The sequence below is a fragment of the Dendrobates tinctorius genome, unplaced genomic scaffold (genome assembly GCF_039654945.1).
Source record: "Dendrobates tinctorius isolate UK_male_01 unplaced genomic scaffold, ASM3965494v1 ptg000332l, whole genome shotgun sequence".
In the NCBI taxonomy this organism is placed as follows: Eukaryota; Metazoa; Chordata; class Amphibia; order Anura; family Dendrobatidae; genus Dendrobates; species Dendrobates tinctorius.
The window spans coordinates 11,956,572-11,981,552 of NW_027361998.1; the positions used below are offsets into that span (position 1 = coordinate 11,956,572).

General features: G+C 52.6%; 1 protein-coding gene across 2 annotated transcripts in view; it reads right to left on the minus strand.

The window, feature by feature from the left end:
• KIF3C (kinesin family member 3C) overlaps positions 1–21,142 on the minus strand; it is a 70,097-nt gene extending 48,955 nt beyond the window's left edge. Inside the window, exon 1 of one of the 2 annotated variants that reach the window (XM_073562000.1) lies at positions 18,979–21,142. In XM_073562000.1, coding sequence (XP_073418101.1) covers positions 18,979–20,391 — 1,413 coding nt within the window. In that variant the 5' untranslated portion in view covers positions 20,392–21,142. The remainder of the gene's footprint in view (positions 1–18,978) is intronic. The other variant, XM_073562001.1, reaches the window with a different exon arrangement.
• Positions 21,143–24,981: the final 3,839 nt, after the last annotated feature.

The window sequence follows — 24,981 nt, forward strand, 5'->3', positions numbered from 1 at the left end:
TTTTCTTTGAAACCAGATGATCCTATTCTGACTAATGTGAACGCATTTTTTTAGGCCTTGGGCTTGTTGTATGACGAACCTAATGCCATTGATTAGGCTGAAAAGACCCTGCTGGCATTGAACCAGGGTCGTGATTCTGCAGAATTGTACTGTCAAAAATTCCGAAAGTGGGCAGTACTTACTACCTGGAATGATAATGCCTTGGCTGCTCTCTTTCGGAAGGGGTTGTCAGAAGCCATAAAAGATACTATGGTGGGATTTCCTGTTCCCTCTGGTCTTGATGATTCTATGTCTTTAGCCATTCAGGTTGATCGGCGTTTACGCGAACGCAGAGCTGCACGAGAGGTGTTGCCACCTGTTGAACAAATGTCTGAACCTATGCAATGTCATAGAGTTTTTTCCAGAGAGCAGCGTCAAGAGTTCAGAAGGCGTAATAAGTTGTGTTTTTTCTGTGGAGATGCCTCGCATATTATTTCTGTCTGTCCTAAACGCGAGAAACGCTTTGCAAACACGTTTTCTCTTGGTGGTGTTCAACCTAAGTTTCTTCTGGCAATTACTCTGATCTGCTCCCTGTCCACATTTTCCGCCAAGGCTTTTGTGGATTCGGGAGCAGCTCTAAACCTAATGGACTTGGATTTTGCTAAACGTTGTGGATTTCCGATGACACCTCTGCAGACGCCTATCCCTTTGAGGGGGATTGATGCTACTCCTTTGGCTAAAAATAAACCTCAGTTTTGGACCCAGGTGGTAATGCGGGTCGCCCCAGACCATCAAGAAAATTGCAGGTTTTTGGTGTTACATAATCTGCATGATACTATTGTTCTGGGGTTTCCCTGGTTACAAATTCATAATCCAGTTTTGGATTGGAAATCTGTGTCTGTGGTGAGTTGGGGTTGTCGGTGTGCCTTTAGTGAGGCTCCGGTGTTTTCCACCTCTCCTCAGTCGCATGATGTTCCTGATTATTTGGCGGACTTTTATGATGTATTTAGTGAGAATGAGTCTGCGTCTCTGCCTCCTCATAGGAGTTATGACTGTGCTATTGAACTGAGCCCGGGGTGTAAATTTCCCAAGGGTCGGCTCTTCAATTTATCTGTACCCGAGCACGAGGCTATGCGATCCTATATTAAGGAGGCGTTGGAGAAGGGTCATATTAGACCATCCTCGTCACCCTTAGGTGCCGGGTTTTTTTTTGTAGCCAAAAAGGATGGATCATTAAGACCTTGTATTGATTATCGTGCTCTCAACAAAATTACTGTTAAATATCAGTATCCGTTACCCCTGATTTCTGATCTATTCTCCAGAGTTAAAGGTGCTTGCTGGTTTACCAAGCTTGACCTCAGGGGGGCGTATAATCTTATTCGCATTAAGCATGGGGATGAATGGAAGACTGCGTTTAATACTCCGGAGGGACATTTTGAGTACCTGGTGATGCCTTTTGGGCTCACTAATGCCCCTTCTGTCTTCCAGTGCTTCATGAACGATATTTTCCGAGATTTTGTCGATAAATTTTTGATTATCTATCTGGATGATATTTTGATCTTCTCCAAGGATTGGGATTCTCATGTGGAACATATTCGGACTGTGTTCCGGATCTTGAGGGAGAATTCCCTGTATGTCAAAGGATCTAAATGCCTTTTTGGAGTACAGAGGATTTCTTTTTTGGGATTTATTTTGTCCCCGTCAACTATTGAAATGGACCCGGCCAAGGTACAGGAATTTACGATTGGGTTCAGCCCACTTCTTTGAAGGCCCTCCAGAAGTTTTTGGGTTTTGCTAATTTTTATCGGAAATTTATAGCAAAATTTTCTAGTATTGCCAAGCCATTGACTGATTTGACTAAGAAGGGTGCTGATGTGTTAAATTGGTCTCCGGAGGCTGTTTCTTCCTTTCAGGAGCTGAAGCCAAGTTTCACTTCTGCTCCGGTTTTGCGGCAACCTGATGTCTCACTTCCGTTCCAGGTAGAGGTGGATGCTTCTGAGATTGGTGCAGGAGCTGTTTTGTCCCAAAAGGATCCTGTAACATCTAAAATGAATCCCTGTGCTTTCTTTTCCCGAAAGTTCTCTCCATCTGAACGTAACTATGATGTGGGGAATCGGGAACTGTTAGCCATGAAATGGGCATTTGAGGAGTGGAGACATTGCTTGGAGGGAGCTAAGCATCAAGTCGTGGTCCTCACTGACCACAAGAATTTGATTTACCTAGAGTCGGCGAAGCGCTTGAACCCTAGACAGGCTAGGTGGGCCTTGTTTTTTACACGTTTTGATTTTGTGGTTTCTTTTCTTCCTGGAACTAAGAATGTCATGGCTGACGCCCTCTCTAGGAGCTTCTTTACTGATTCTCCTGTGGTGACCAAGCCTGCTACCATCTTAGGCGAAGGGGTAGTTCTTTCTGCCGTCTCGCCCGATTTGAGACGTGCTCTGGAAGAGTTCCAGGAGGACAAACCTGAGCGTTGTCCCAGTGGAAAGTTGTATGTTCCTGACCAGTGGAAGAAGAGAGTGATGTCTGAAGTTCATTGCTCTGCTTTGGCTGGTCATCCAGGTATTTTTGGTACTAGAGATCTGGTGAGTCGGTCTTTTTGGTGGCCCTCCTTGTCTCGTGATGTCAGGAATTTTGTGCAGTCCTGTGGGACGTGCTCCCGGTCTAAATCGTATTCTCGCTCTAGTGGGTTGTTGATGCCTTTGCCTGTCCCCAAGAGGCCATGGACCCATATTTCAATGGATTTCATCTCTGATATGCCTGTCTCTCAAAGAATGACTGTTATTTGGGTGATTTGTGATAGGTTCGCTAAGATGGTTCATCTTGTACAACTCCCTAAGTTGCCGTCTTCCTCTGAATTGGTGCCCCTGTTTTTACAACAGGTGGTTCGCTTGCACGGGATTCCTGAGAACATTGTATCTGACAGAGGAGTCCAGTTTGTGTCTAGATTTTGGAGAACTTTCTGTTCCAAGCTGGAAATTCAGTTGTCCTTCTCCTCTGCTTTTCACCCTCAGACCAATGGGCAGACAGAGAGAACAAACCAGACCTTGGAGTCATATTTGAGATGTTTTATTTCTGCTGATCAGGATGATTGGGTTTCATTTTTGCCCTTGGCCGAATTTGCTTTAAATAATAGAGCTAGTTCTGCCACTTTGATGTCTCCTTTTTTTTGTAACTTTGGGTTTCATCCTCGATTTTCTTCAGGGCAGGTGGAGCCCTCTGCCTGCCCAGGGGTTGACACTGTGGTGGAGAGAATGCACCAGATCTGGGACCAAGTGGTGGATAAGTTATCTCTCTCCCAGGAAAAGGCCCAGCGGTTTTCCAACCGACATAGGACCATTGGTCCCCAATTTAAGGTTGGTGATATGGTGTGGTTATCATCAAAAAATATTGCTATGAAGGTGGCTTCTCCTAAGTTTAAGCCTAGATTTATTGGACCTTACAAGATTTTGGAGATTATTAATCCGGTCTCTTTTCGTTTGGCTCTTCCTGTCACATTTAAAATCCATAATGTGTTCCATAAATCTTTGTTGAAGAGGTTTGTTGAACCTGTTGTTCCGGGGGTTGCACCTCCAGACCCTGTATTGGTTGAAGGTAACATGGAATATGAGGTAGAGAAAGTACTGGATTCCCGTCTGGCTAGACGGAGACTCCAGTATTTGGTTAAGTGGAAGGGTTATGGCCAGGAGGATAATTCCTGGGTCTCTGCCTCTGATATTCGTGCCAAAAGATTGGTGTGTGCCTTTCATCGGGCTCACCCTGATCGCCCTGGTGGCGTGGTTGAGGGTTCGGTGACCCCTCCTCAAGGGGGAGGTACTGTTGTGAGTTAATTTTCCCCTTCACTACTGAGGCCCGAGGAACTCCCTCTTCTGGTGAAGAAAGGTAGTGAGCCTGATTGTCAAACACCTGGGGCTGATGATGATGACTGGCTGAGTGGAGTTAATGACTGGATATAAGGCTGCCGACGCCCTTCTGGCCTGCGGGTGATTTCTCTGTGGACTTCTAGGAAACCAGTCTGATTCCTGCTCATCTAAAGCTAAGATTTCTGCTTTGCCTTTTTGCATTAGTGTTTTGTTTTCCTTGCTTTTCTGGATTCTGCCATTCCCTTCTGGGGTGAGCTGAATCTCCTTTTGCCTGTTGCTCTGTCTTCAGAATATTCCTGAGTACTGACATAGCTTTTTTGAAGCCTAGCGTCTTCAGGGCCTTTTTTACTGTCAGTTTGTTGGCTCTTATTTTCATAGGGTTTTTCACGGATTGCAGACAGCAGCCTTCCTGTCCTTTCCTACCTAAGCTAGCGTGGGCCCCATCTTTGCTCAGTCTATCTTTCTGTCTGTGTTTTGTTCTTTATTCTTGCTTCACAGTCATTATATGTGGGGGGCTGCCTTTTGCTTTGGGGTCTGCTCTGGGGCAGTTTAGATTTCCCTTTCTGTCTTTAGGCTATGTAGTCCTCCGGCTGTGATCGAGGGGCCTAGGCCATCGGAAGAGCCCCCCACGGCTACTGCTAGTTGTGTTGATAGGTTTAGGGGTCTGCAATCCGATAGCTGCCAACTTCTCTGGTTTTCTGGACTTAGCTAGCATTTCTATTTTTGCCTCCTACGGTGACTCAATCATAACACAGCGCTGCTTGGGGTCAGAACGCAATGCATAAAGTTCATATGCACATATTAGTTTCTAACTGTATTCAAAATGAGATATTTGGCAAAAAATTGATCAATCATTTGAGCCACCCCGCCGCAATATGGTCTTGCTTTTAATGCATTTAGGAGACCGTAGTGGCTCAGCGAATATAAAAAACGTAGAGTAGGACTGCCCCATATGAGATTGCCTTGGCGCGGCGGGGTGGCTCAAATGATTGATCAATTTTTTGCCAAATATCTCATTTTGAATACAGTTAGAAACTAATATGTGCATATGAACTTTATGCATTGCCTTCTGACCCCAAGCAGCGCTGGCTTCTTTCCTTTTTTTTTTCAGTATCCTGCAGACAGGGGCAGAGCAGTGCGGATCTGCAGCAGTCAGACCTGTGGGGTACAGTATCCTGCAGACAGGGGCAGAGCAGTGCGGATCTGCAGCAGTCAGTCTGTGGGGTACAGTATCCTGCAGACAGGGGCAGAGCAGTGCGGATCTGCAGCAGTCAGTCTGTGGGGTACAGTATCCTGCAGACAGGGGCAGAGCAGTGCGGGTCTGCAGCAGTCAGTCTGTGGGGTACAGTATCCTGCAGACAGGGGCAGAGCAGTGCAGACCTGCAGCAGTCAGGCCTGTGGGGTACAGTATCCTGCAGACAGGGGCAGAGAAGTGCGGATCTGCAGCAGTCAGACCTGTGGGGTACAGTATCCTGCAGACAGGGGCAGAGCAGTGCGGATCTGCAGCAGTCCGACCTGTGGGGCACAGTATCCTGCAGACAGGGGCAGAGCAGTGCGGATCTGCAGCAGTCAGACCTGTGGGGTACAGTATCCTGCAGACAGGGGCAGAGCAGTGCGGATCTGCAGCAGTCAGTCTGTGGGGTACAGTATCCTGCAGACAGGGGCAGAGCAGTGCGGATCTGCATCAGTCAGTCTGTGGGGTACAGTATCCTGCAGACAGGGGCAGAGCAGTGCGGATCTGCAGCAGTCAGACCTGTGGGGCACAGTATCCTGCAGACAGGGGCAGAGCAGTGCGGATCTGCAGCAGTCAGACCTGTGGGGTACAGTATCCTGCAGACAGGGGCAGAGCAGTGCGGATCTGCAGCAGTCAGTCTGTGAGGTACAGTATCCTGCAGACAGGGGCAGAGCAGTGCGGGTCTGCAGCAGTCAGTCTGTGGGGTACAGTATCCTGCAGACAGGGGCAGAGCAGTGCAGACCTGCAGCAGTCAGGCCTGTGGGGTACAGTATCCTGCAGACAGGGGCAGAGCAGTGCGGATCTGCAGCAGTCAGACCTGTGGGGTACAGTATCCTGCAGACAGGGGCAGAGCAGTGCGGATCTGCAGCAGTCAGTCTGTGGGGTACAGTATCCTGCAGACAGGGGCAGAGCAGTGCGGATCTGCAGCAGTCAGTCTGTGGGGTACAGTATCCTGCAGACAGGGGCAGAGCAGTGCGGATCTGCATCAGTCAGTCTGTGGGGTACAGTATCCTGCAGACAGGGGCAGAGCAGTGCGGATCTGCAGCAGTCAGACCTGTGGGGCACAGTATCCTGCAGACAGGGGCATAGCAGTGCGGATCTGCAGCAGTCAGACCTGTGGGGTACAGTATCCTGCAGATAGGGGCAGAGCAGTGCGGATCTGCAGCAGTCAGACCTGTGGGGTACAGTATCCTGCAGGTAGGGGCAGAGCAGTGTGTATCTGCAGCAGTCAGTCTGTGGGGTACAGTATCCTGCAGGTAGGGGCAGAGCAGTGTGTATCTGCAGCAGTCAGTCTGTGGGGTACAGTATCCTGCAGATAGGGGCAGAGCAGTGCAGACCTGCAGCAGTCAGTCTGTGGGGTACAGTATCCTGCAGACAGGGGCAGAGCAGTGCGGGTCTGCAGCAGTCAGTCTGTGGGGTACAGTATCCTGCAGACAGGGGCAGAGCAGTGCAGACCTGCAGCAGTCAGTCTGTGGGGTACAGTATCCTGCAGACAGGGGCAGAGCAGTGCGGATCTGCAGCAGTCAGACCTGTGGGGTACAGTATCCTGCAGTCAGGGGCAGAGCAGTGCGGGTCTGCAGCAGTCAGACCTGTGGGGTACAGTATCCTGGAGGTAGGGGCAGAGCAGTGCTGGTCTGCAGCAGTCAGTCTGTGGGGTACAGTATCCTGCAGACAGGGGCAGAGCAGTGCGGGTCTGCAGCTGTCAGACCTGTGGGGTACAGTATCCTGCAGGTAGGGGTAGAGCAGTGTGTATCTGCAGCAGTCAGTCTGTGGGGTACAGTATCCTGCAGACAGGGGCAGAGCAGTGCGGATCTGCAGCAGTCAGTCTGTGGGGTACAGTATCCTGCAGACAGGGGCAGAGCAGTGCGGATCTGCAGCAGTCAGTCTGTGGGGTACAGTATCCTGCAGACAGGGGCAGAGCAGTGCGGATCTGCATCAGTCAGTCTGTGGGGTACAGTATCCTGCAGATAGGGGCAGAGCAGTGCGGATCTGCAGCAGTCAGACCTGTGGGGCACAGTATCCTGCAGACAGGGGCAGAGCAGTGCGGATCTGCAGCAGTCAGACCTGTGGGGTACAGTATCCTGCAGATAGGGGCAGAGCAGTGCGGATCTGCAGCAGTCAGACCTGTGGGGTACAGTATCCTGCAGGTAGGGGCAGAGCAGTGTGTATCTGCAGCAGTCAGTCTGTGGGGTACAGTATCCTGCAGATAGGGGCAGAGCAGTGCAGACCTGCAGCAGTCAGTCTGTGGGGTACAGTATCCTGCAGACAGGGGCAGAGCAGTGCGGGTCTGCAGCAGTCAGTCTGTGGGGTACAGTATCCTGCAGACAGGGGCAGAGCAGTGCAGACCTGCAGCAGTCAGTCTGTGGGGTACAGTATCCTGCAGACAGGGGCAGAGCAGTGCGGATCTGCAGCAGTCAGACCTGTGGGGTACAGTATCCTGCAGACAGGGGCAGAGCAGTGCGGGTCTGCAGCAGTCAGACCTGTGGGGTACAGTATCCTGCAGGTAGGGGCAGAGCAGTGCGGGTCTGCAGCAGTCAGTCTGTGGGGTACAGTATCCTGCAGACAGGGGCAGAGCAGTGCGGGTCTGCAGCAGTCAGACCTGTGGGGTACAGTATCCTGCAGGTAGGGGCAGAGCAGTGTGTATCTGCAGCAGTCAGTCTGTGGGGTACAGTATCCTGCAGACAGGGGCAGAGCAGTGCGGACCTGCAGCAGTCAGACCTGTGATGAGAAGGACACTGGGGGACACTGGTTGTGCGCCACCTCTCATGGGCGTCTCAGAGGAAGTGTCACACTGATGACAGGAGACAGATATAGGACAGAGGCTCCGGAAGAGAACAGGAAATTAGTGGAGTGTGAGATGTAGAGACATTAGCATCACACTGGCACACAGCACTGCACCATGGATAGGATAATGTCCCAGACACTGCAGTGTGTATTTTATAATATCCCAAAAACTGTGTTTTGCACTGCATAACTACACAGATACAAACACACCCACTGCATTATTCAGTGCAATTAACACTGCATTGTCTGTAATGTGAACTGTATTCGAGAATACCCAGAAAACTGGTCAATATGCCCAGGATTACATTATATCCCTGTCACTGTATAATATAATGCAATAACCAAGACACTGCATTACACACAGCATTAGATGGATGAGACACTGCTGTATATTATATACTAGCCACTGCATTATCCACTGCATCATATACTCTTCATTCATTGTACACTGGATTATATATTAGCCCAGTCACTGCATTCGATATAGGCGAACCGAGACACTGCATCCTCCACTAGATTAGATACTATTCCGGTGAATGCATTATGCTCGACCATAAACAATATCCCAGTTACTGTACTGTACACTGCATTGTACACTGCTTAAGGCTTCATTGTGATATTGTACGATGTACTAGATAATAATCAGGGCACAGCATTATACACTGCACTGCACGGTGCGCTGCATTAGGGTATGTGCACACGCTGCGTATTCGTGTGGAAACTGCAGCATCCACAGGTGACAATGCCTGCGTTTTACCTGCGGATTTCTGGAATGGGTGTAAAAATGCTGCGGAATCCACAATTGACATGCTGCTGAATATAAACCGCTGCGTTTCCGAGCTGAATTTTCTGCAGCATGTGCACAGCGGTTTTTATTTCCCATTGCCTAACATTGTAGTGTACATCACTTGCGGATCTGCAGCGGATCCGCAGAGGCAAATCCGCAACGTGTGCACGTACCCTTAGAATGTCTCAGCTTCTGCTTTATGCACAACATGCCCCTTCACACGTTCCTTTTTTTTAGGGCCGCAAATACAAACACACGCACATATTATATTCGATGTTGGTGCGCACAGGTCAGGTTTTTCACGCGGATCGTGTGTCATTGTATTAAACCTGTAGACAGAGATATTGCCTCCCCAGGCTACCAACATCAGTCCTCAGCTGCCCCAGAAATGGCGCATCCATGAGATTCCCCAAATCTGGCACTTAGCCTCGATCTTCCCACTTGCCCTGTGGCAGAGCAAGTGGGGTAATAGGGCTGGGGTTGATGTCAGCTTTGTATTGTCAGGTGACATCAAGCCCAGGGGTTAGTAATGCGGGTGTCTATAAGACACCCCATTACTAACCCCATAGAAAGTTTCTAAACAAACACACAGCAAGAATAAAATCATTTATGTGAAACAAAACACCGTTTTATATATTTAATAAAAGACAAAGTTTTACCCACCTTACTCCTGCTCCATTGAAGCCCATGTCACCTGTAAAAAAACAAAAATAATTAACAACTATATCCCTCATCTGGCCAAAGTGCAGATAAGCCATACTGTCCCACGCCATAATCCTTGTCTGCGATATGTGGTTTACAACCTGAACAGTGGCATGAAGCGACCGTCCAGGCTAAAAACCATGGGAGAATGAGGTGCTGCGAGCACGGCTACAGTGACAAGTGGTGACGTCATAGAGGTCACTGCCGGTCATTGAAGCTGCGTTCCCACACTTTCTTCCATGGTTTTGAGCCTGGGTGGTCGCATCATGGCACCATTTAGGTTGTAAACCACATATCGCAGGCATGGATTACAGCATGGGATGGTAATCATGGGATGTCTTATCTGCATGTCGGAAAGATGAGGGATGGTTGTTTATTATTGTTTTTTTACAGGTGACATAGGCTTCACTGGAATAGGAGTAAGGAGAGTAAAACGTTATTATTTATTTTTACTTCAAGTAAAAGAATTTATTCTTGCTGTGTGTTTGTTTCACTACTTACTATGGGATTAGTAGTGGGGGCCTCTTATAGACGCTTGTGCATTACTAACCCCTGGGCTTTATGAAAACTGACATTATAAAGGTGATATCAACCCCACAAATATTACCCCACTTGCCACCGCCAAGTGGGAAGAGTAAGGCTAAACGCCAGATTTCTGAACTCATGTTGGTAGCTGGGGGAGGTCAATATCCATAGCCCCTTCCCAGGCTATCAATCCACAGCTTTCTGTTTAGCCTTTGCTAGTTTGATTTCATAGGGGGACCCCACATAATTTTTTTTCTGGGGTCATCCGTAAATTCACCAGGAAAGGCTCCGCAGGTAATTGCGAGCTGTTATTACTAGCCTGGGAACCTTATGGGATATTTGCCCTTGTCTCAGATTATTAAAATCGGCCCCCAGCCATCGGCTTTCTCTCTGCTGGTTAAGAAAATTACATGGGAGCCGACGCCATTTTAATTTAATTCTTTATTTTACACCGGATGTACACAGAGGGTGGTGAATACAACTTCTAATGTCTCTTGGTCTCACTGACATCAGGGAGACAATGATGAGAGATACCTTCACTTACCGGCGCCTGGGATCAGCGTGAACTCTACTGCTTCTTCCCAGGCACCGGTACGTGTCACATGGAAATACCTACGGCACACGGATGTGAAACATGGACAGCACACGGATGTCACAAACATACATACGGATGGCACATTGACACGGATCACAGATCTCACCAGTATTGTTTTTTTCCTGTACAGGAATCACCATTATATACTAGGCACTGCATTGTGCACTGCAATACATCACACACTCCTCCCCATGTGTACTCACATCCCAGATCTACAGACGTCAGCAATTCACACGGTCATATAGCACTGGCACGCACTGCACCATGGAGAGCATCATGGCCAAGTCACTGCATTTATTTATTTATATACTATACCAGTGACTGAATTGTACACTGCATGGGTTATATCCCAGACACTGCATTAGACTGCACAGTGTAGCTGTGCAAACTCAGACACTGCACTTTACAATGTAAAGGTTTATAAAGTATACAGGAACGTGCACAATGTATCAGCTTCTGGCCTCCCCACCACATTACATCGTATTCCATACAGCGCACTGCAGTATTATCCAGGACACTGCACCGTACTATATAAAGGAATGCAGTGCATTGGTTACTATCCCATATGTTGCAGAGAACAGTTTTTGATTCCGGATTAGACATGGTGCACTGCATTATACACTGCAGGATATAGCATCAGATAAGAGACGTGGCCCCACACAGTACACGGTGTCACCCCGGGGCCCGCACTGTGCAGTGCATCAGAGGTCATTACAGACTGATCTAACGCGCCGCTCTCCGTCTATTAATGCTATTCATATCTGGGGGGCTTCGTCAGTTGGATGGCATTTACTGCCCTGTCAGCAGACACTGGGGGTTTGTGCTGTCATCAGGCGCCTCTTTGTCAAAGCACATTGGTCATATTTCTCCCACACTTTGGACGAGCTCTTGGCCCCTGAATAGAAGCTCCACACTGGCGCACTGCCTATAAGCGAAGTATGCCCGCGGGCAAGCAGCGATTCTAGAGCAGATGAAAATCAAGTATAGAGAAAAGATCCGAACTGTCCTGGGATCGGAAAATTAATGCAGAACGGATCATTATTACCCCGACTGACAATACCCGAACATTGCACATACTCAGAGGAAATGCAGGCGGTACAAGCCATACACTGCGTGGCACGACAGTGCAAGCTGATCATCACACTAACACAGCCAACCAAAGTGGTCTCCATATCACTGCCAACCAAGGAGGTCTCCACATCACTGCCAACCCAGGAGGTCTCCATATCACTGCCAACCAAGGAGATCTCCAAACCACTGCCAAACAAGGAGGTCTCCAAACCACTGCCAACCAAGGAGGTCACCAAACCACTGCCAACCAAGGAGGTCTCCATATCACTACCAACCCGGGAGGTCCAGGAGGTCTCCACATCACTGCCAACCAAGGAGGTCTCCACATCACTGCCAACCAAGAAGGTCTTCAAACCACTGCCAACCAAGTAAGTCTCCACATCACTGCCAACCCAGGAGGTCTCCACATCACTGCCAACCAAGGAGGTCTCCAAACCACTGCCAACCAAAGAGGTCTCCACATCACTGCCAACCAAGGAGGTCTCCACAACACTGCCAACCAAGGAGGTCTCCACATCACTGCCAACCCAGGTCTCCATATCACTGCCAACCAAGGAGGTCTCCACACCACTGACAGCCAAGGAGGTCGCCAAACCACTGCCAACCAAGGAGGTCTCCTTATCACTACCAACCCGGGAGGTCAAGGAGGTCTCCACATCACTGCCAACCAAGGAGGTCTCCAAACCACTGCCAACCAAGGAGGTCTCCACATCACTGCCAACCAAGGTGGTCTTCAAACCACTGCCAACCAAGGAAGTCTCCACATCACTGCCAACCCAGGAGGTCTCCATATCACTGCCAACCAAGGAGGTCTCCAAACCACTGCCAACCAAAGAGGTCTCCACATCACTGCCAACCCAGGATGTCTCCACATCACTGCCAAGGAGGTCTTCACATCACTGCCAACCCAGGAGGTATCCACATCACTGCCAACCCAGGAGGTATCCACATCACTGCCAACCCAGGAGGTCTCCATATCACTGCCAACCAAGGAGATCTCCAAACCACTGCCAAACAAGGAGGTCTCCAAACCACTGCCAACCAAGGAGGTCACCAAACCACTGCCAACCAAGGAGGTCTCCATATCACTACCAACCCGGGAGGTCCAGGAGGTCTCCACATCACTGCCAACCAAGGAGGTCTCCACATCACTGCCAACCAAGAAGGTCTTCAAACCACGGCCAACCAAGTAAGTCTCCACATCACTGCCAACCCAGGAGGTCTCCACATCACTGCCAACCAAGGAGGTCTCCAAACCACTGCCAACCAAAGAGGTCTCCACATCACTGCCAACCAAGGAGGTCTCCACAACACTGCCAACCAAGGAGGTCTCCACATCACTGCCAACCCAGGTCTCCATATCACTGCCAACCAAGGAGGTCTCCACACCACTGACAGCCAAGGAGGTCGCCAAACCACTGCCAACCAAGGAGGTCTCCTTATCACTACCAACCCGGGAGGTCAAGGAGGTCTCCACATCACTGCCAACCAAGGAGGTCTCCAAACCACTGCCAACCAAGGAGGTCTCCACATCACTGCCAACCAAGAAGGTCTTCAAACCACTGCCAACCAAGGAAGTCTCCACATCACTGCCAACCCAGGAGGTCTCCATATCACTGCCAACCAAGGAGGTCTCCAAACCACTGCCAACCAAAGAGGTCTCCACATCACTGCCAACCCAGGATGTCTCCACATCACTGCCAAGGAGGTCTTGACATCACTGCCAACCCAGGAGGTATCCACATCACTGCCAACCCAGGAGGTATCCACATCACTGCCAACCCAGGAGGTCTCCACCTCACTGCCAACCCAGGAGGTCTCCACCTCACTGCCAACCCAGGAGGTCTCCACCTCACTGCCAACCCAGGAGGTCTCCATATCACTGCCAACCAAGGAGGTCTCCAAACCACTGCCAACCAAGGAGGTCTCCATATCACTACCAACCCGGGAGGTCCAGGAGGTCTCCACATCACTGCCAACCAAGGAGGTCTCCAAACCACTTCCAACCAAGGAGGTCACCACATCACTGCCAACCAAGAAGGTCTTCAAACCACTGCCAACCAAGGAAGTCTCCACATCACTGCCAACCCTGGAGGTCTCCACATCACTGCCAACCAAGGAGGTCTCCAAACCACTGCCAACCAAAGAGGTCTCCACATCACTGCCATCCCAGGAGGTCTCCACATCACTGCCAACCAAGGAGGTCTCCACATCACTGCCAACCAAGGAGGTCTCCACATCACTACCAACCCAGGAGGTGTCCACATCACTGCCAACCAAGGAGGTCTCCACATCACTGCCAACCCAGGAGGTCTCCACATCACTGCCAACCAAGGACGTCTCCATATCACTGCCAACTCAGGAGGTCTCCACATCATTGCCAACCAAGGAGGTCTCCAAACCACTGCCAACCAAGGAGGTCTCCACATCACTGCAAACCAAGAAGGTCTTCAAACCACTGCCAACCAAGGAAGTATCCACATCACTGCCAACCCTGGAGGTCTCCACATCACTGCCAACCAAGGATGTCTCCACATCACTGCCAAGGAGGTCTCCACATCACTGCCAACACAGGAGGTATCCACATCACTGCCAACCCAGGAGGTATCCACATCACTGCCAACCCAGGAGGTCTCCACCTCACTGCCAACCCAGGAGGTCTCCACCTCACTGCCAACCCAGGAGGTCTCCACCTCACTGCCAACCCAGGAGGTCTCCACCTCACTGCCAACCCAGGAGGTCTCCACCTCACTGCCAACCCAGGAGGTCTCCATATCACTGCCAACCAAGGAGGTCTCCATATCACTACCAACCCGGGAGGTCCAGGAGGTCTCCACATCACTGCCAACCAAGGAGGTCTCCAAACCACTGCCAACCAAGGAGGTCACCACATCACTGCCAACCAAGAAGGTCTTCAAACCACTGCCAACCAAGGAAGTCTCCACATCACTGCCAACCCAGGAGGTCTCCACATCACTGCCAACCAAGGAGGTCTCCAAACCACTGCCAACCAAAGAGGTCTCCACATCACTGCCAACCCAGGGGGTCTCCACATCACTGCCAACCAAGGAGGTCTCCACATCACTGCCAACCAAGGAGGTCTCCACATCACTGCCAACCAAGGAGGTCTCCACATCACTACCAACCCAGGAGGTGTCCTCATCACTGCCAACCAAGGAGGTCTCCACATCACTGCCAACCCAGGAGGTCTCCACATCACTGCCAACCAAGGAGGTCTCCATATCACTGCCAACTCAGGAGGTCTCCACATCATTGCCAACCAAGGAGGTCTCCAAACCACTGCCAACCAAGGAGGTCTCCACATCACTGCCAACCAAGAAGGTCTTCAAACCACTGCCAACCAAGGAAGTCTCCACATCACTGCCAACCCTGGAGGTCTCCACATCACTGCCAACCAAGGAGGTCTCCAAACCACTGCCAACCAAAGAGGTCTCCACATCACTGCCAACCCATGAGGTCTCCACATCACTGCCAACCAAGGAGGTTTCCACATCACTGCCAACCAAGGAGGTCTCCATATCACTGCCAACTAAGGAGGTCTCCAAACCACTGCCAACCAAGGAGGTCTCCAATCCACTGCCAACCAAGGAGGTCGCCAAACCACTGCCAACCAAGGAGGTCTCCATATCACTACCAACCCGGGAGGTCCAGGAGGTCTCCACATCACTGCCAACCCAGAAGGTTTCCACATCACTGCCAACCAAGAAGGTATCCACATCACTGCCAACCCAGGAGGTCACCACATCACTGCCAACCCAGGAGGTCTCCACATCACTGCCAACCCAGGAGATCTCCACATCACTGCCAACCCAGGAGGTCTCCACATCACTGCCAACCCAGGAGATCTCCACATCACTGCCAACCAAGGAGGTCTCCAAACCACTGCCAACCAAGGAGGTCGCCAAACCACTGCCAACCAAGGAGGTCTCCATATCACTACCAACCCGGGAGGTCCAGGAGGTCTCCACATCACTGCCAACCAAGGAGGTCTCCAAATCACTGCCAACCAAGGAGGTCGCCACATCACTGCCAACCAAGAAGGTCTTCAAACCACTGCCAGCCAAGGAAGTCTCCACATCACTGCCAACCCAGGAGGTCTCCACATCACTGCCAACCAAGGAGGTCTCCAAGCCACTGCCAACCAAAGAGGTCTCCACATCACTGCCAACCCAGGAGGTCTCCACATCACTGCCAACCAAGCAGGTCTCCACATCACTGCCAACCAAGGAGGTCTCCACATCACTGCCAACCAAGGAGGTCTCCACATCACTGCCAACCAAGGAGGTCTCCACATCACTGCCAACCCAGGAGGTCTCCACATCACTGCCAACCCAGGAGGTCTCCACATCACTGCCAACCCAGGAGGTCTCCACATCACTGCCAACCAATGAGGTCTCCACATCACTGCCAACCAAGGTCTCCAAACCACTGCCAACCAAGGAGGTCTCCACATCACTGCCAACCCAGGAGGTCTCCACATCACTGCCAACCCAGGAGGTCTCCACACCACTGCCAAACAAGGAGGTCTCCACACCACTGCCAAGCAAGGAGGTCTCCATACCACTGCCAACCAAGGAAGTCTCCATACCACTGCAAACTAAACACAATTCCATATAATTGCCAACCAAAGACAAATCCATATCAATACCAACCAAGAAGGTCAAAATATCACTTCCAACAAATGAGATCTCAGTGCCAACCAAAGAGATATCCATAACATGCCAACCACAGAAACCCCCATAACACTACCAACCAAAGGTACATCCATAAAACTGCTACTGACAAAGATACAGGATAACTAATGCATCTACACAGAGATCCACCAGAAGAATAGTGACTGCAGCTCTGGAGTATAATACAGGATGTAACTCAGGATCAGTAATGTAATGTGTGTACACAGTGACTGCACCAGCAGAATAGTGAGTGCAGCTCTGGAGTATAATACAGGATGTAACTCAGGATCAGTAATGTAATGTATGTACACAGTGACTGCACCAGCAGAATAGTGAGTGCAGCTCTGGAGTATAATACAGGATGTAACTCAGGATCAGTAATGTAATGTATGTACACAGTGACTGCACCAGCAGAATAGTGAGTGCAGCTCTGGAGTATTATACAGGATGTAACTCAGGATCAGTAATGTAATGTATGTACACAGTGACTGCACCAGCAGAATAGTGAGTGCAGCTCTGGGGTATAATACAGGATGTAACTCAGGATCAGTAATGTAATGTATGTACACAGTGACTGCACCAGCAGAATAGTGAGTGCAGCTCTGGAGTATAATACAGGATGTAACTCAGGATCAGTAATGTATGTACACAGTGACTGCACCAGCAGAATAGTGAGTGCAGCTCTGGGGTATAATACAGGAGGTAACTCAGGATCAGTAATGTATGTACACAGTGACTGCACCAGCAGAATAGTGAGTGCAGCTCTGGAGTATAATACAGGAGGTAACTCAGGATCAGTAATGTAATGTATGTACACAGTGACTGCACCAGCAGAATAGTGAGTGCAGCTCTGGGGTATAATACAGGATGTAACTCAGGATCAGTAATGTAATGTATGTACACAGTGACTGCACCAGCAGAATAGTGAGTGCAGCTCTGGAGTATAATACAGGATGCAACTCAGGATCAGTAATGTATGTACACAGTGACTGCACCAGCAGAATAGTGAGTGCAGCTCTGGGGTATAATACAGGAGGTAACTCAGGATCAGTAATGTATGTACACAGTGACTGCACCAGCAGAATAGTGAGTGCAGCTCTGGAGTATAATACAGGAGGTAACTCAGGATCAGTAATGTAATGTATGTACACAGTGACTGCACCAGCAGAATAGTGAGTGCAGCTCTGGAGTATAATACAGGAGGTAACTCAGGATCAGTAATGTATGTACACAGTGACTGCACCAGCAGAATAGTGAGTGCAGCTCTGGAGTATAATACAGGATGTAACTCAGGATCAGTAATGTAATGTATGTACACAGTGACTGCACCAGCAGAATAGTGAGTGCAGCTCTGGGGTATAATACAGGATGTAACTCAGGATCAGTAATGTATGTACACAGTGACTGCACCAGCAGAATAGTGAGTGCAGCTCTGGAGTATAATACAGGATGTAACTCAGGATCAGTAATGTAATGTATGTACACAGTGACTGCACCAGCAGAATAGTGAGTGCAGCTCTGGGGTATAATACAGGAGGTAACTCAGGATCAGTAATGTATGTACACAGTGACTGCACCAGCAGAATAGTGAGTGCAGCTCTGGAGTGAAATAGAAATATTCTCTGGATTCTGGAGATCCTGGGGAGCCCCATGGGAATTATAGCATGGTTTGAACCGTCTGAGACGTGGCATACCCCTATATCTACCAATATCCCATGTACACGGCACCACGTGCATAAAACGCAAGTTTTTACACTGCTTCCAGATGTTCATGTCAGCACGAGATCATCCAATGATCATCACTTGTGCCGGGAGCCAGGACAGGACGGGCTCCAGCTGGCAGCTCCTCAATCACTGTATGGTTATGACCTCATCCACCGGACACCACACACCACCCGCCATATCACACATCTGCAGAGCTGAGGGATGAGCTGCCGGAAGTTACGCTTCGTCCCATTGGATGTCGTACGTTGGAGAATAGGTCCAATGGTCGACATCTGATGGAGCATGAGTAACATATGCCTTCATGTAGAGGTATCGCACGACCCCTGCTCCTGCCTGGGAGATTTATTACTGCCCCCCACAAGATGTTGCTGTAATAAGTCTATGAGTATGAAGTCTCCAGGGACGAAGCGCCCGGATGGACCTGTACAGGTGACCATCACACGAGCACGGGTGGCGAGATGAGCAGCGGGCGTGAACACTGACGGGATAATTCTGGACTTGTTACGTCGATGGGTTAACAGTCATTATATGTTAGTCATAACCATTCACACATGGGTTACTCAAGGGTAAAGTACAGACCCCCCCTATGATATTGTCAGCACATTGGTGTCATCGATCCAAGTCAACAACAGGTTCACGATGTCCCCCCCAAAACCGAGCCGTCAGTAACATCTACTGCTGAAAAACCGGGTGACCACCATCATGGCTCCTACAGAGGTTGTCACACAGCTGTCCTTAAGCCCGGACCCCCATATCTGCTGGGACCCACAAGGCAACCATACACGTGGTCACCTAGCCTTCCTACCGGTCATCACCATCGTTCATTTTTAGATTTTAAGGTAGAAATCTTTATTATAACAAAACATGGCCGATTTCTGGCAATAAAGGTTGACCCCACCTGGAGGCTCAGCTGTAAAAACAGACATGGCCTATGGACAAGTGGGGCGCTGCCTCTGGAAGAAAAGCAGCCATGTTTTCTAATCCTGGACAACACCTTTAAAAACAGAATATTAGAGAATTACCTTGAACTTTACGGCCAGGAGCTCGGTGGCTTTCTGCTCCTTGGTCAAGTCTTCCATCATCTTCTCCTTCTCTTCGATCAGTTTGAGCTTCTCCTCTGCCAACAGACTGTGGTCATCCTGTATGGCGGCCTTCTCCTGCTCCAGTCTCTCCGCTTGCTCCTTCAAGTAATTCCCAATGTTCTTCTCGATGAGGTTCTCGTCGTTGTCCTCCTCGGGCTCGGTCTCTGGCACGTTGTCCCCGTCCAGAGATTTCTTCCTGCGGCTGTTCCTCCTCCGTTTCTTGCTCAGCATCCCCCTCTTCTCCAGTTGGGCCTTCAGCCGGGCGATTTCTTCTTGGAATTCCCTCAGTAGGGTGTCTTTGGGATCCTCATTGATTCTTGGTTTGTTTTTGATGTTCTTAGCCCTGTTGGCAAACCTGAGAGTGGACAAGGTCTCATCGTAGTGATGAGATGCTGGGCCCAAGGTGGCAACCATGATGGTTTTGGCATTGCCCCCCAGTGAGTCCTGCAGTAAGCGGGTCAGTTTGGAGTCTCTGTATGGGATGTGCGTGCTCCTACCGTCCACCAGTGACGAGATTACGTTGCCCAGTGCCGATAGAGACAGGTTAATTTTCGAAGCCTCCTTGGGTCTTTCTCCGTTGGCTCCGGTTTTGCTTTGTCGTTCACTGCCGGCCAGGTCCACCAGATTGAGTTTGCCCACTCGTATGTGTTCCTCGCCATCCACGCCTACCTCGCTGCACTCTATGGTTATAACAAAAATGGTGTGCGACCGAGAGCTGTACTCATTCATGTTGGTGCAGGCCACCGACCGGGACTGGTTCCCCAAATTCATGACGTGTTCAATTTCCTTAACGTTTTTGGTCACAAACGATGACAGGTCCTTGATGTAGACGCCGCTCTCGGGATTCTCCTTCAGTTCCAACTTCTTGGTCTGGTCTTTACACAGCAAGTCCCGAATTTCCTCCTGGTAGATCTCCAGGTAGGACGCCCTCACCAAATACTGTTGGTTTTGGGAACGGGAGATGTGGGTGAAAATATGGTCGAACGAGTTGGGAATGACGCCTCTTTTCTCCGTCTCTACCCACAGACCTTGCATGGTGTAGGTCTTGCCCGTGCCCGTCTGTCCATAGGCAAATATGGTTCCATTGAACCCTTGCAAGACGGAATCGATGAGGGGCCTCACGGTCTCGTCGTACAAGTCCGCCTGCTTGGAGCTGGCGTCGTACACGGCATCGAAGGTGAACGTCTTTGGCAGCTCCCCGGGATTCATCCTGGGGTTACGGATGGTCACTTGCCCCAATTTGACATCCATGGACACTATCCTGTCGTAGCCGGCCCCCTCTTCTTTCCTGTTGATGGGGCGACATCTGACCACCACCTTGAGGGCCTCGCTGCTCTTGGTCTTGCTGCACATCTTACCTCCCCTCCCTTCTGGGGTCTCCTTATGGTCAGATTGTTTATTCCAAGGAAGACGGAGAAATGTCCTCAGGCGCTGCTGCCGGTCATCGGTGTCCTCAGACGCTGCCGCCGGTCATCGGTGTCCTCAGACGCTGCCGCCGGTCATCGGTGTCCTCAGGCGCTGCCGCCGGTCATCGGTGTCCTCAGATGCTGCCGCCGGTCATCGGTGTCCTCAGACGCTGCCGCCGGTCATCGGTGTCCTCAGGCGCTGCCGCCGGTCATCGGTGTCCTCAGGCGCTGCCGCCGGTCATCGGTGTCCTCAGACGCTGCCGCCGGTCATCGGTGTCCTCAGGCGCTGCCGCCGGTCATCGGTGTCCTCAGACGCTGCCGCCGGTCATCGGTGTCCTCAGGCGCTGCCGCCGGTCATCGGTGTCCTCAGACGCTGCCGCCGGTCATCGGTGTCCTCAGGCGCTGCTGCCGGTCATCGGTGTCCTCAGACACTGCTGCCGGTCATCGGTGGATCCTGAACGATCCTCTCCTCGGATTTAGCGAGCACAATGATCTCCGGGGAGCATCTCTGAGCCATCACCGAGACGAGCGCCGCCCATGGTCGCCCACCAGATGACAGGCGCGGGGCGTCCGGGTGTCACCTGCAGATTCTGACCCGGGAGCTGGAAACGCCTAGTCTCTTCCCAGCAGCGATGGCTGCTCATTCATTGCACAGTGCGGCGGCCGCTGTCTGCGGTGGGAGAATGACAGGGAGAAACAGGGACCGGGGCGGAGCCTGGGAGTGACGCCCTGAGGAGGAGGAGGAGGAGGAGGAGAGGGCTGCGCCGAGATGATAACACAGAGCCCGCCCCGAGCGTGACCTCAGCCCCACAGGAGCCCGCACAGGAATCCTGACAGGAGAATGCCTCCATACACAGCGCGGAGCCGCTCTGTGCTGCCCTGGAGGGTGCTGCAGCGGGCACCGAGGGGTTAATGCTGCACAGGCGCAGAGCGCAGCGCTGGAGACACTATGGACGGTCTGATCGTGAGCGGCTACCGCCACTGCTCCGCAGGGGAAGGAAGGGTTAAAGCGTCCGCCATCACTCACCCTGCGCTGTCGCTGCTCCACGGGGGAAGGATGGGGTTAAAGCGTCCGCTGTCACTCACCCTGCGCTGTCCCTGCTCCACGGGGGAAGGAAGGGTTAAAGCGTCCGCTGTCACTCACCCTGCACTGTCCCTGCTCCACAGGGGAAGGAAGGGTTAAAGCGTCCGCCGTCACTCACCCTGCACTGTCCCTGCTCCACAGGGGAAGGATGGGGTTAAAGCGTCCGCCGTCACTCACCCTGCACTGTCCCTGCTCCACAGGGGAAGGATGGGGTTAAAGCGTCCGCCATCACTCACCCTGCACTGTCCCTGCTCCACAGGGGAAGGAAGGGTTAAAGCGTCCGCTGTCACTCACCCTGCACTGTCCCTGCTCCACAGGGGAAGGAAGGGTTAAAGCGTCCGCTGTCACTCACCCTGCGCTGTCCCTGCTCCACGGGGGAAGGAAGGGTTAAAGCGTCCGCTGTCACTCACCCTGCACTGTCCCTGCTCCACAGGGGAAGGAAGGGTTAAAGCGTCCGCCGTCACTCACCCTGCACTGTCCCTGCTCCACAGGGGAAGGATGGGGTTAAAGCGTCCGCCATCACTCACCCTGCACTGTGCCTGCACCACGGGGGAAGGATGGGGTTAAAGCATCCGCCATCACTCGCCCTGCACTGTCCCTGCTCAACGGGGGAAGGATGGGGTTAAAGCGTCCGCTGTCACTCACCCTGCGCTGTCCCTGCTCCACGGGGGAAGGAAGGGTTAAAGCGTCCGCTGTCACTCACCCTGCACTGTCCCTGCTCCACAGGGGAAGGATGGGGTTAAAGCGTCCGCCATCACTCACCCTGCACTGTCCCTGCACCACGGGGGAAGGATGGGGTTAAAGCGTCCGCCATCACTCGCCCTGCACTGTCCCTGCTCAACGGGGGAAGGATGGGGTTAAAGCGTCCGCCATCACTCACCCTGCGCTGTCGCTGCTCCACGGGGGAAGGATGGGGTTAAAGCGTCCGCTGTCACTCACCCTGCACTGTCCCTGCTCCACAGGGGAAGGATGGGGTTAAAGCATCCGCCGTCACTCACCCTGCACTGTCCCTGCTCCACGGGGGAAGGATGGGGTTAAAGCGTCCGCCGTCACTCACCCTGCACTGTCCCTGCTCCACAGGGGAAGGATGGGGTTAAAGCATCCGCCATCACTCACCCTGCGCTGTCGCTGCTCCACGGGGGAAGGATGGGGTTAAAGCGTCCGCTGTCACTCACCCTGCACTGTCCCTGCTCCACAGGGGAAGGATGGGGTTAAAGCATCCGCCGTCACTCGCCCTGCGCAGTCCCTGCTCAACGGGGGAAGGATGGGGTTAAAGCGTCCGCCGTCACTCACCCTGCACTGTCCCTGCTCCACGGGGGAAGGATGGGGTTAAAGCGTCCGCCATCACTCGCCCTGCGCAGTCCCTGCTCCACGGGGGAAGGATGGGGTTAAATCATCCGCCGTCACTCACCCTGCACTGTCCCTGCACCACGGGGGAAGGATGGGGTTAAAGCGTCCGCCATCACTCGCCCTGCGCAGTCCCTGCTCAACGGGGGAAGGATGGGGTTAAAGCGTCCGCCGTCACTCACCCTGCACTGTCCCTGCTCCGCAGAGGAAGGATGGGGTTAAAGCGTCCGCCGTCACTCACCCTGCACTGTCCCTGCTCCACGGGGGAAGGATGGGGTTAAAGCATCCGCAGTCACTCACCCTGCACTGTCCCTGCACCACGGGGGAAGGATGGGGTTAATGCGTCCGCCATCACTCGCCCTGTGCAGTCCCTGCTCAACGGGGGAAGGATGGGGTTAAAGCGTCCGCCGTCACTCACCCTGCACTGTCCCTGCTCCGCAGAGGAAGGATGGGGTTAAAGCGTCCGCCGTCACTCGCCCTGCGCAGTCCCTGCTCCACGGGGGAAGGATGGGGTTAAAGCATCCGCCGTCACTCACCCTGCACTGTCCCTGCACCACGGGGGAAGGATGGGGTTAAAGCGTCCGCCGTCACTTACCCTGCGCTGTCCCTGCTCCGTGGGGGAAGGATGGGGTTAAAGCGTCCGCCGTCACTCACCCTGCACTGTCCCTGCTCCGCAGAGGAAGGATGGGGTTAAAGCGTCCGCCATCACTCGCCCTGCGCAGTCCCTGCTCCACGGGGGAAGGATGGGGTTAAAGCATCCGCCGTCACTTACCCTGCACTGTCCCTGCACCACGGGGGAAGGATGGGGTTAAAGCGTCCGCCGTCACTCACCCTGCACTGTCCCTGCTCCGCAGAGGAAGGATGGGGTTAAAGCGTCCGCCATCACTCGCCCTGCGCAGTCCCTGCTCCACGGGGGAAGGATGGGGTTAAAGCATCCGCCGTCACTCACCCTGCACTGTCCCTGCACCACGGGGGAAGGATGGGGTTAAAGCGTCCGCCATCACTCGCCCTGTGCAGTCCCTGCTCAACGGGGGAAGGATGGGGTTAAAGCGTCCGCCGTCACTCACCCTGCACTGTCCCTGCTCCGCAGAGGAAGGATGGGGTTAAAGCGTCCGCCGTCACTCGCCCTGCGCAGTCCCTGCTCCACGGGGGAAGGATGGGGTTAAAGCATCCGCCGTCACTCACCCTGCACTGTCCCTGCACCACGGGGGAAGGATGGGGTTAAAGCGTCCGCCGTCACTTACCCTGCGCTGTCCCTGCTCCGTGGGGGAAGGATGTGGTTAAAGCGTCGGCTGTCACTCATCCTGCACTGTCCCTGCTTCGTGGGGGAAGGATGGGGTTAAAGCGTCCGCCGTCTCTCACCCTGCGCTGTCGTTGCTCCGTGGGGGAAGGATGGGGTTAAAGCGTCCGCCGTCTCTCACCCTGCGCTGTCGATGCTCCGTGGGGGAAGGAAGGGGTTAAAGCGTCGGCCATCACTCACCCTGCGCTGTCCCTGCTCCGCCGGGGAAGGATGGGGTTAAAGCGTCGGCCATCACTCACCCTGCGCTGTCCCTGCCCCGCGGGGGAAGGATGGGGTTAAAGCGTCCGCCGTCACTCGCCCTGCGCTGTCGCTGCTCCACGGGGGAAGGATGGGGTTAAAGCGTCCGCCATCACTCACCCTGCGCTGTCGCTGCTCCATGGGGGAAGAAAGGGGTTAAAGCGTCCGCCATCACTCGCCCTGCGCTGTCCCTGCTCCATGGGGGAAGGATGGGGTTAAAGCGTCCGCCTTCACTCACCCTGCGCTGTCCCTGCTCCGCCGAGGAAGGAAGGAGTTAAAGCGTCCGCCATCACTCGCCCTGCGCTGTCCCTGCTCCGCGGGGGAAGGATGGAGTTAAAGCGTCCGCCATCACTCGCCCTGCACTGTCCCTGCTCCGCCGAGGAAGGAAGGAGTTAAAGCGTCCGCCTTCACTCACCCTGCGCTGTCCCTGCTCCGCCGAGGAAGGAAGGAGTTAAAGCGTCCACCATCACTCACCCTGCGCTGTCCCTGCTCCGCCGGGGAAGGATGGGGTTAAAGCATCCGCCATCACTCACCCTGCGCTGTCCCTGCTCCGCCGGGGAAGGATGGGG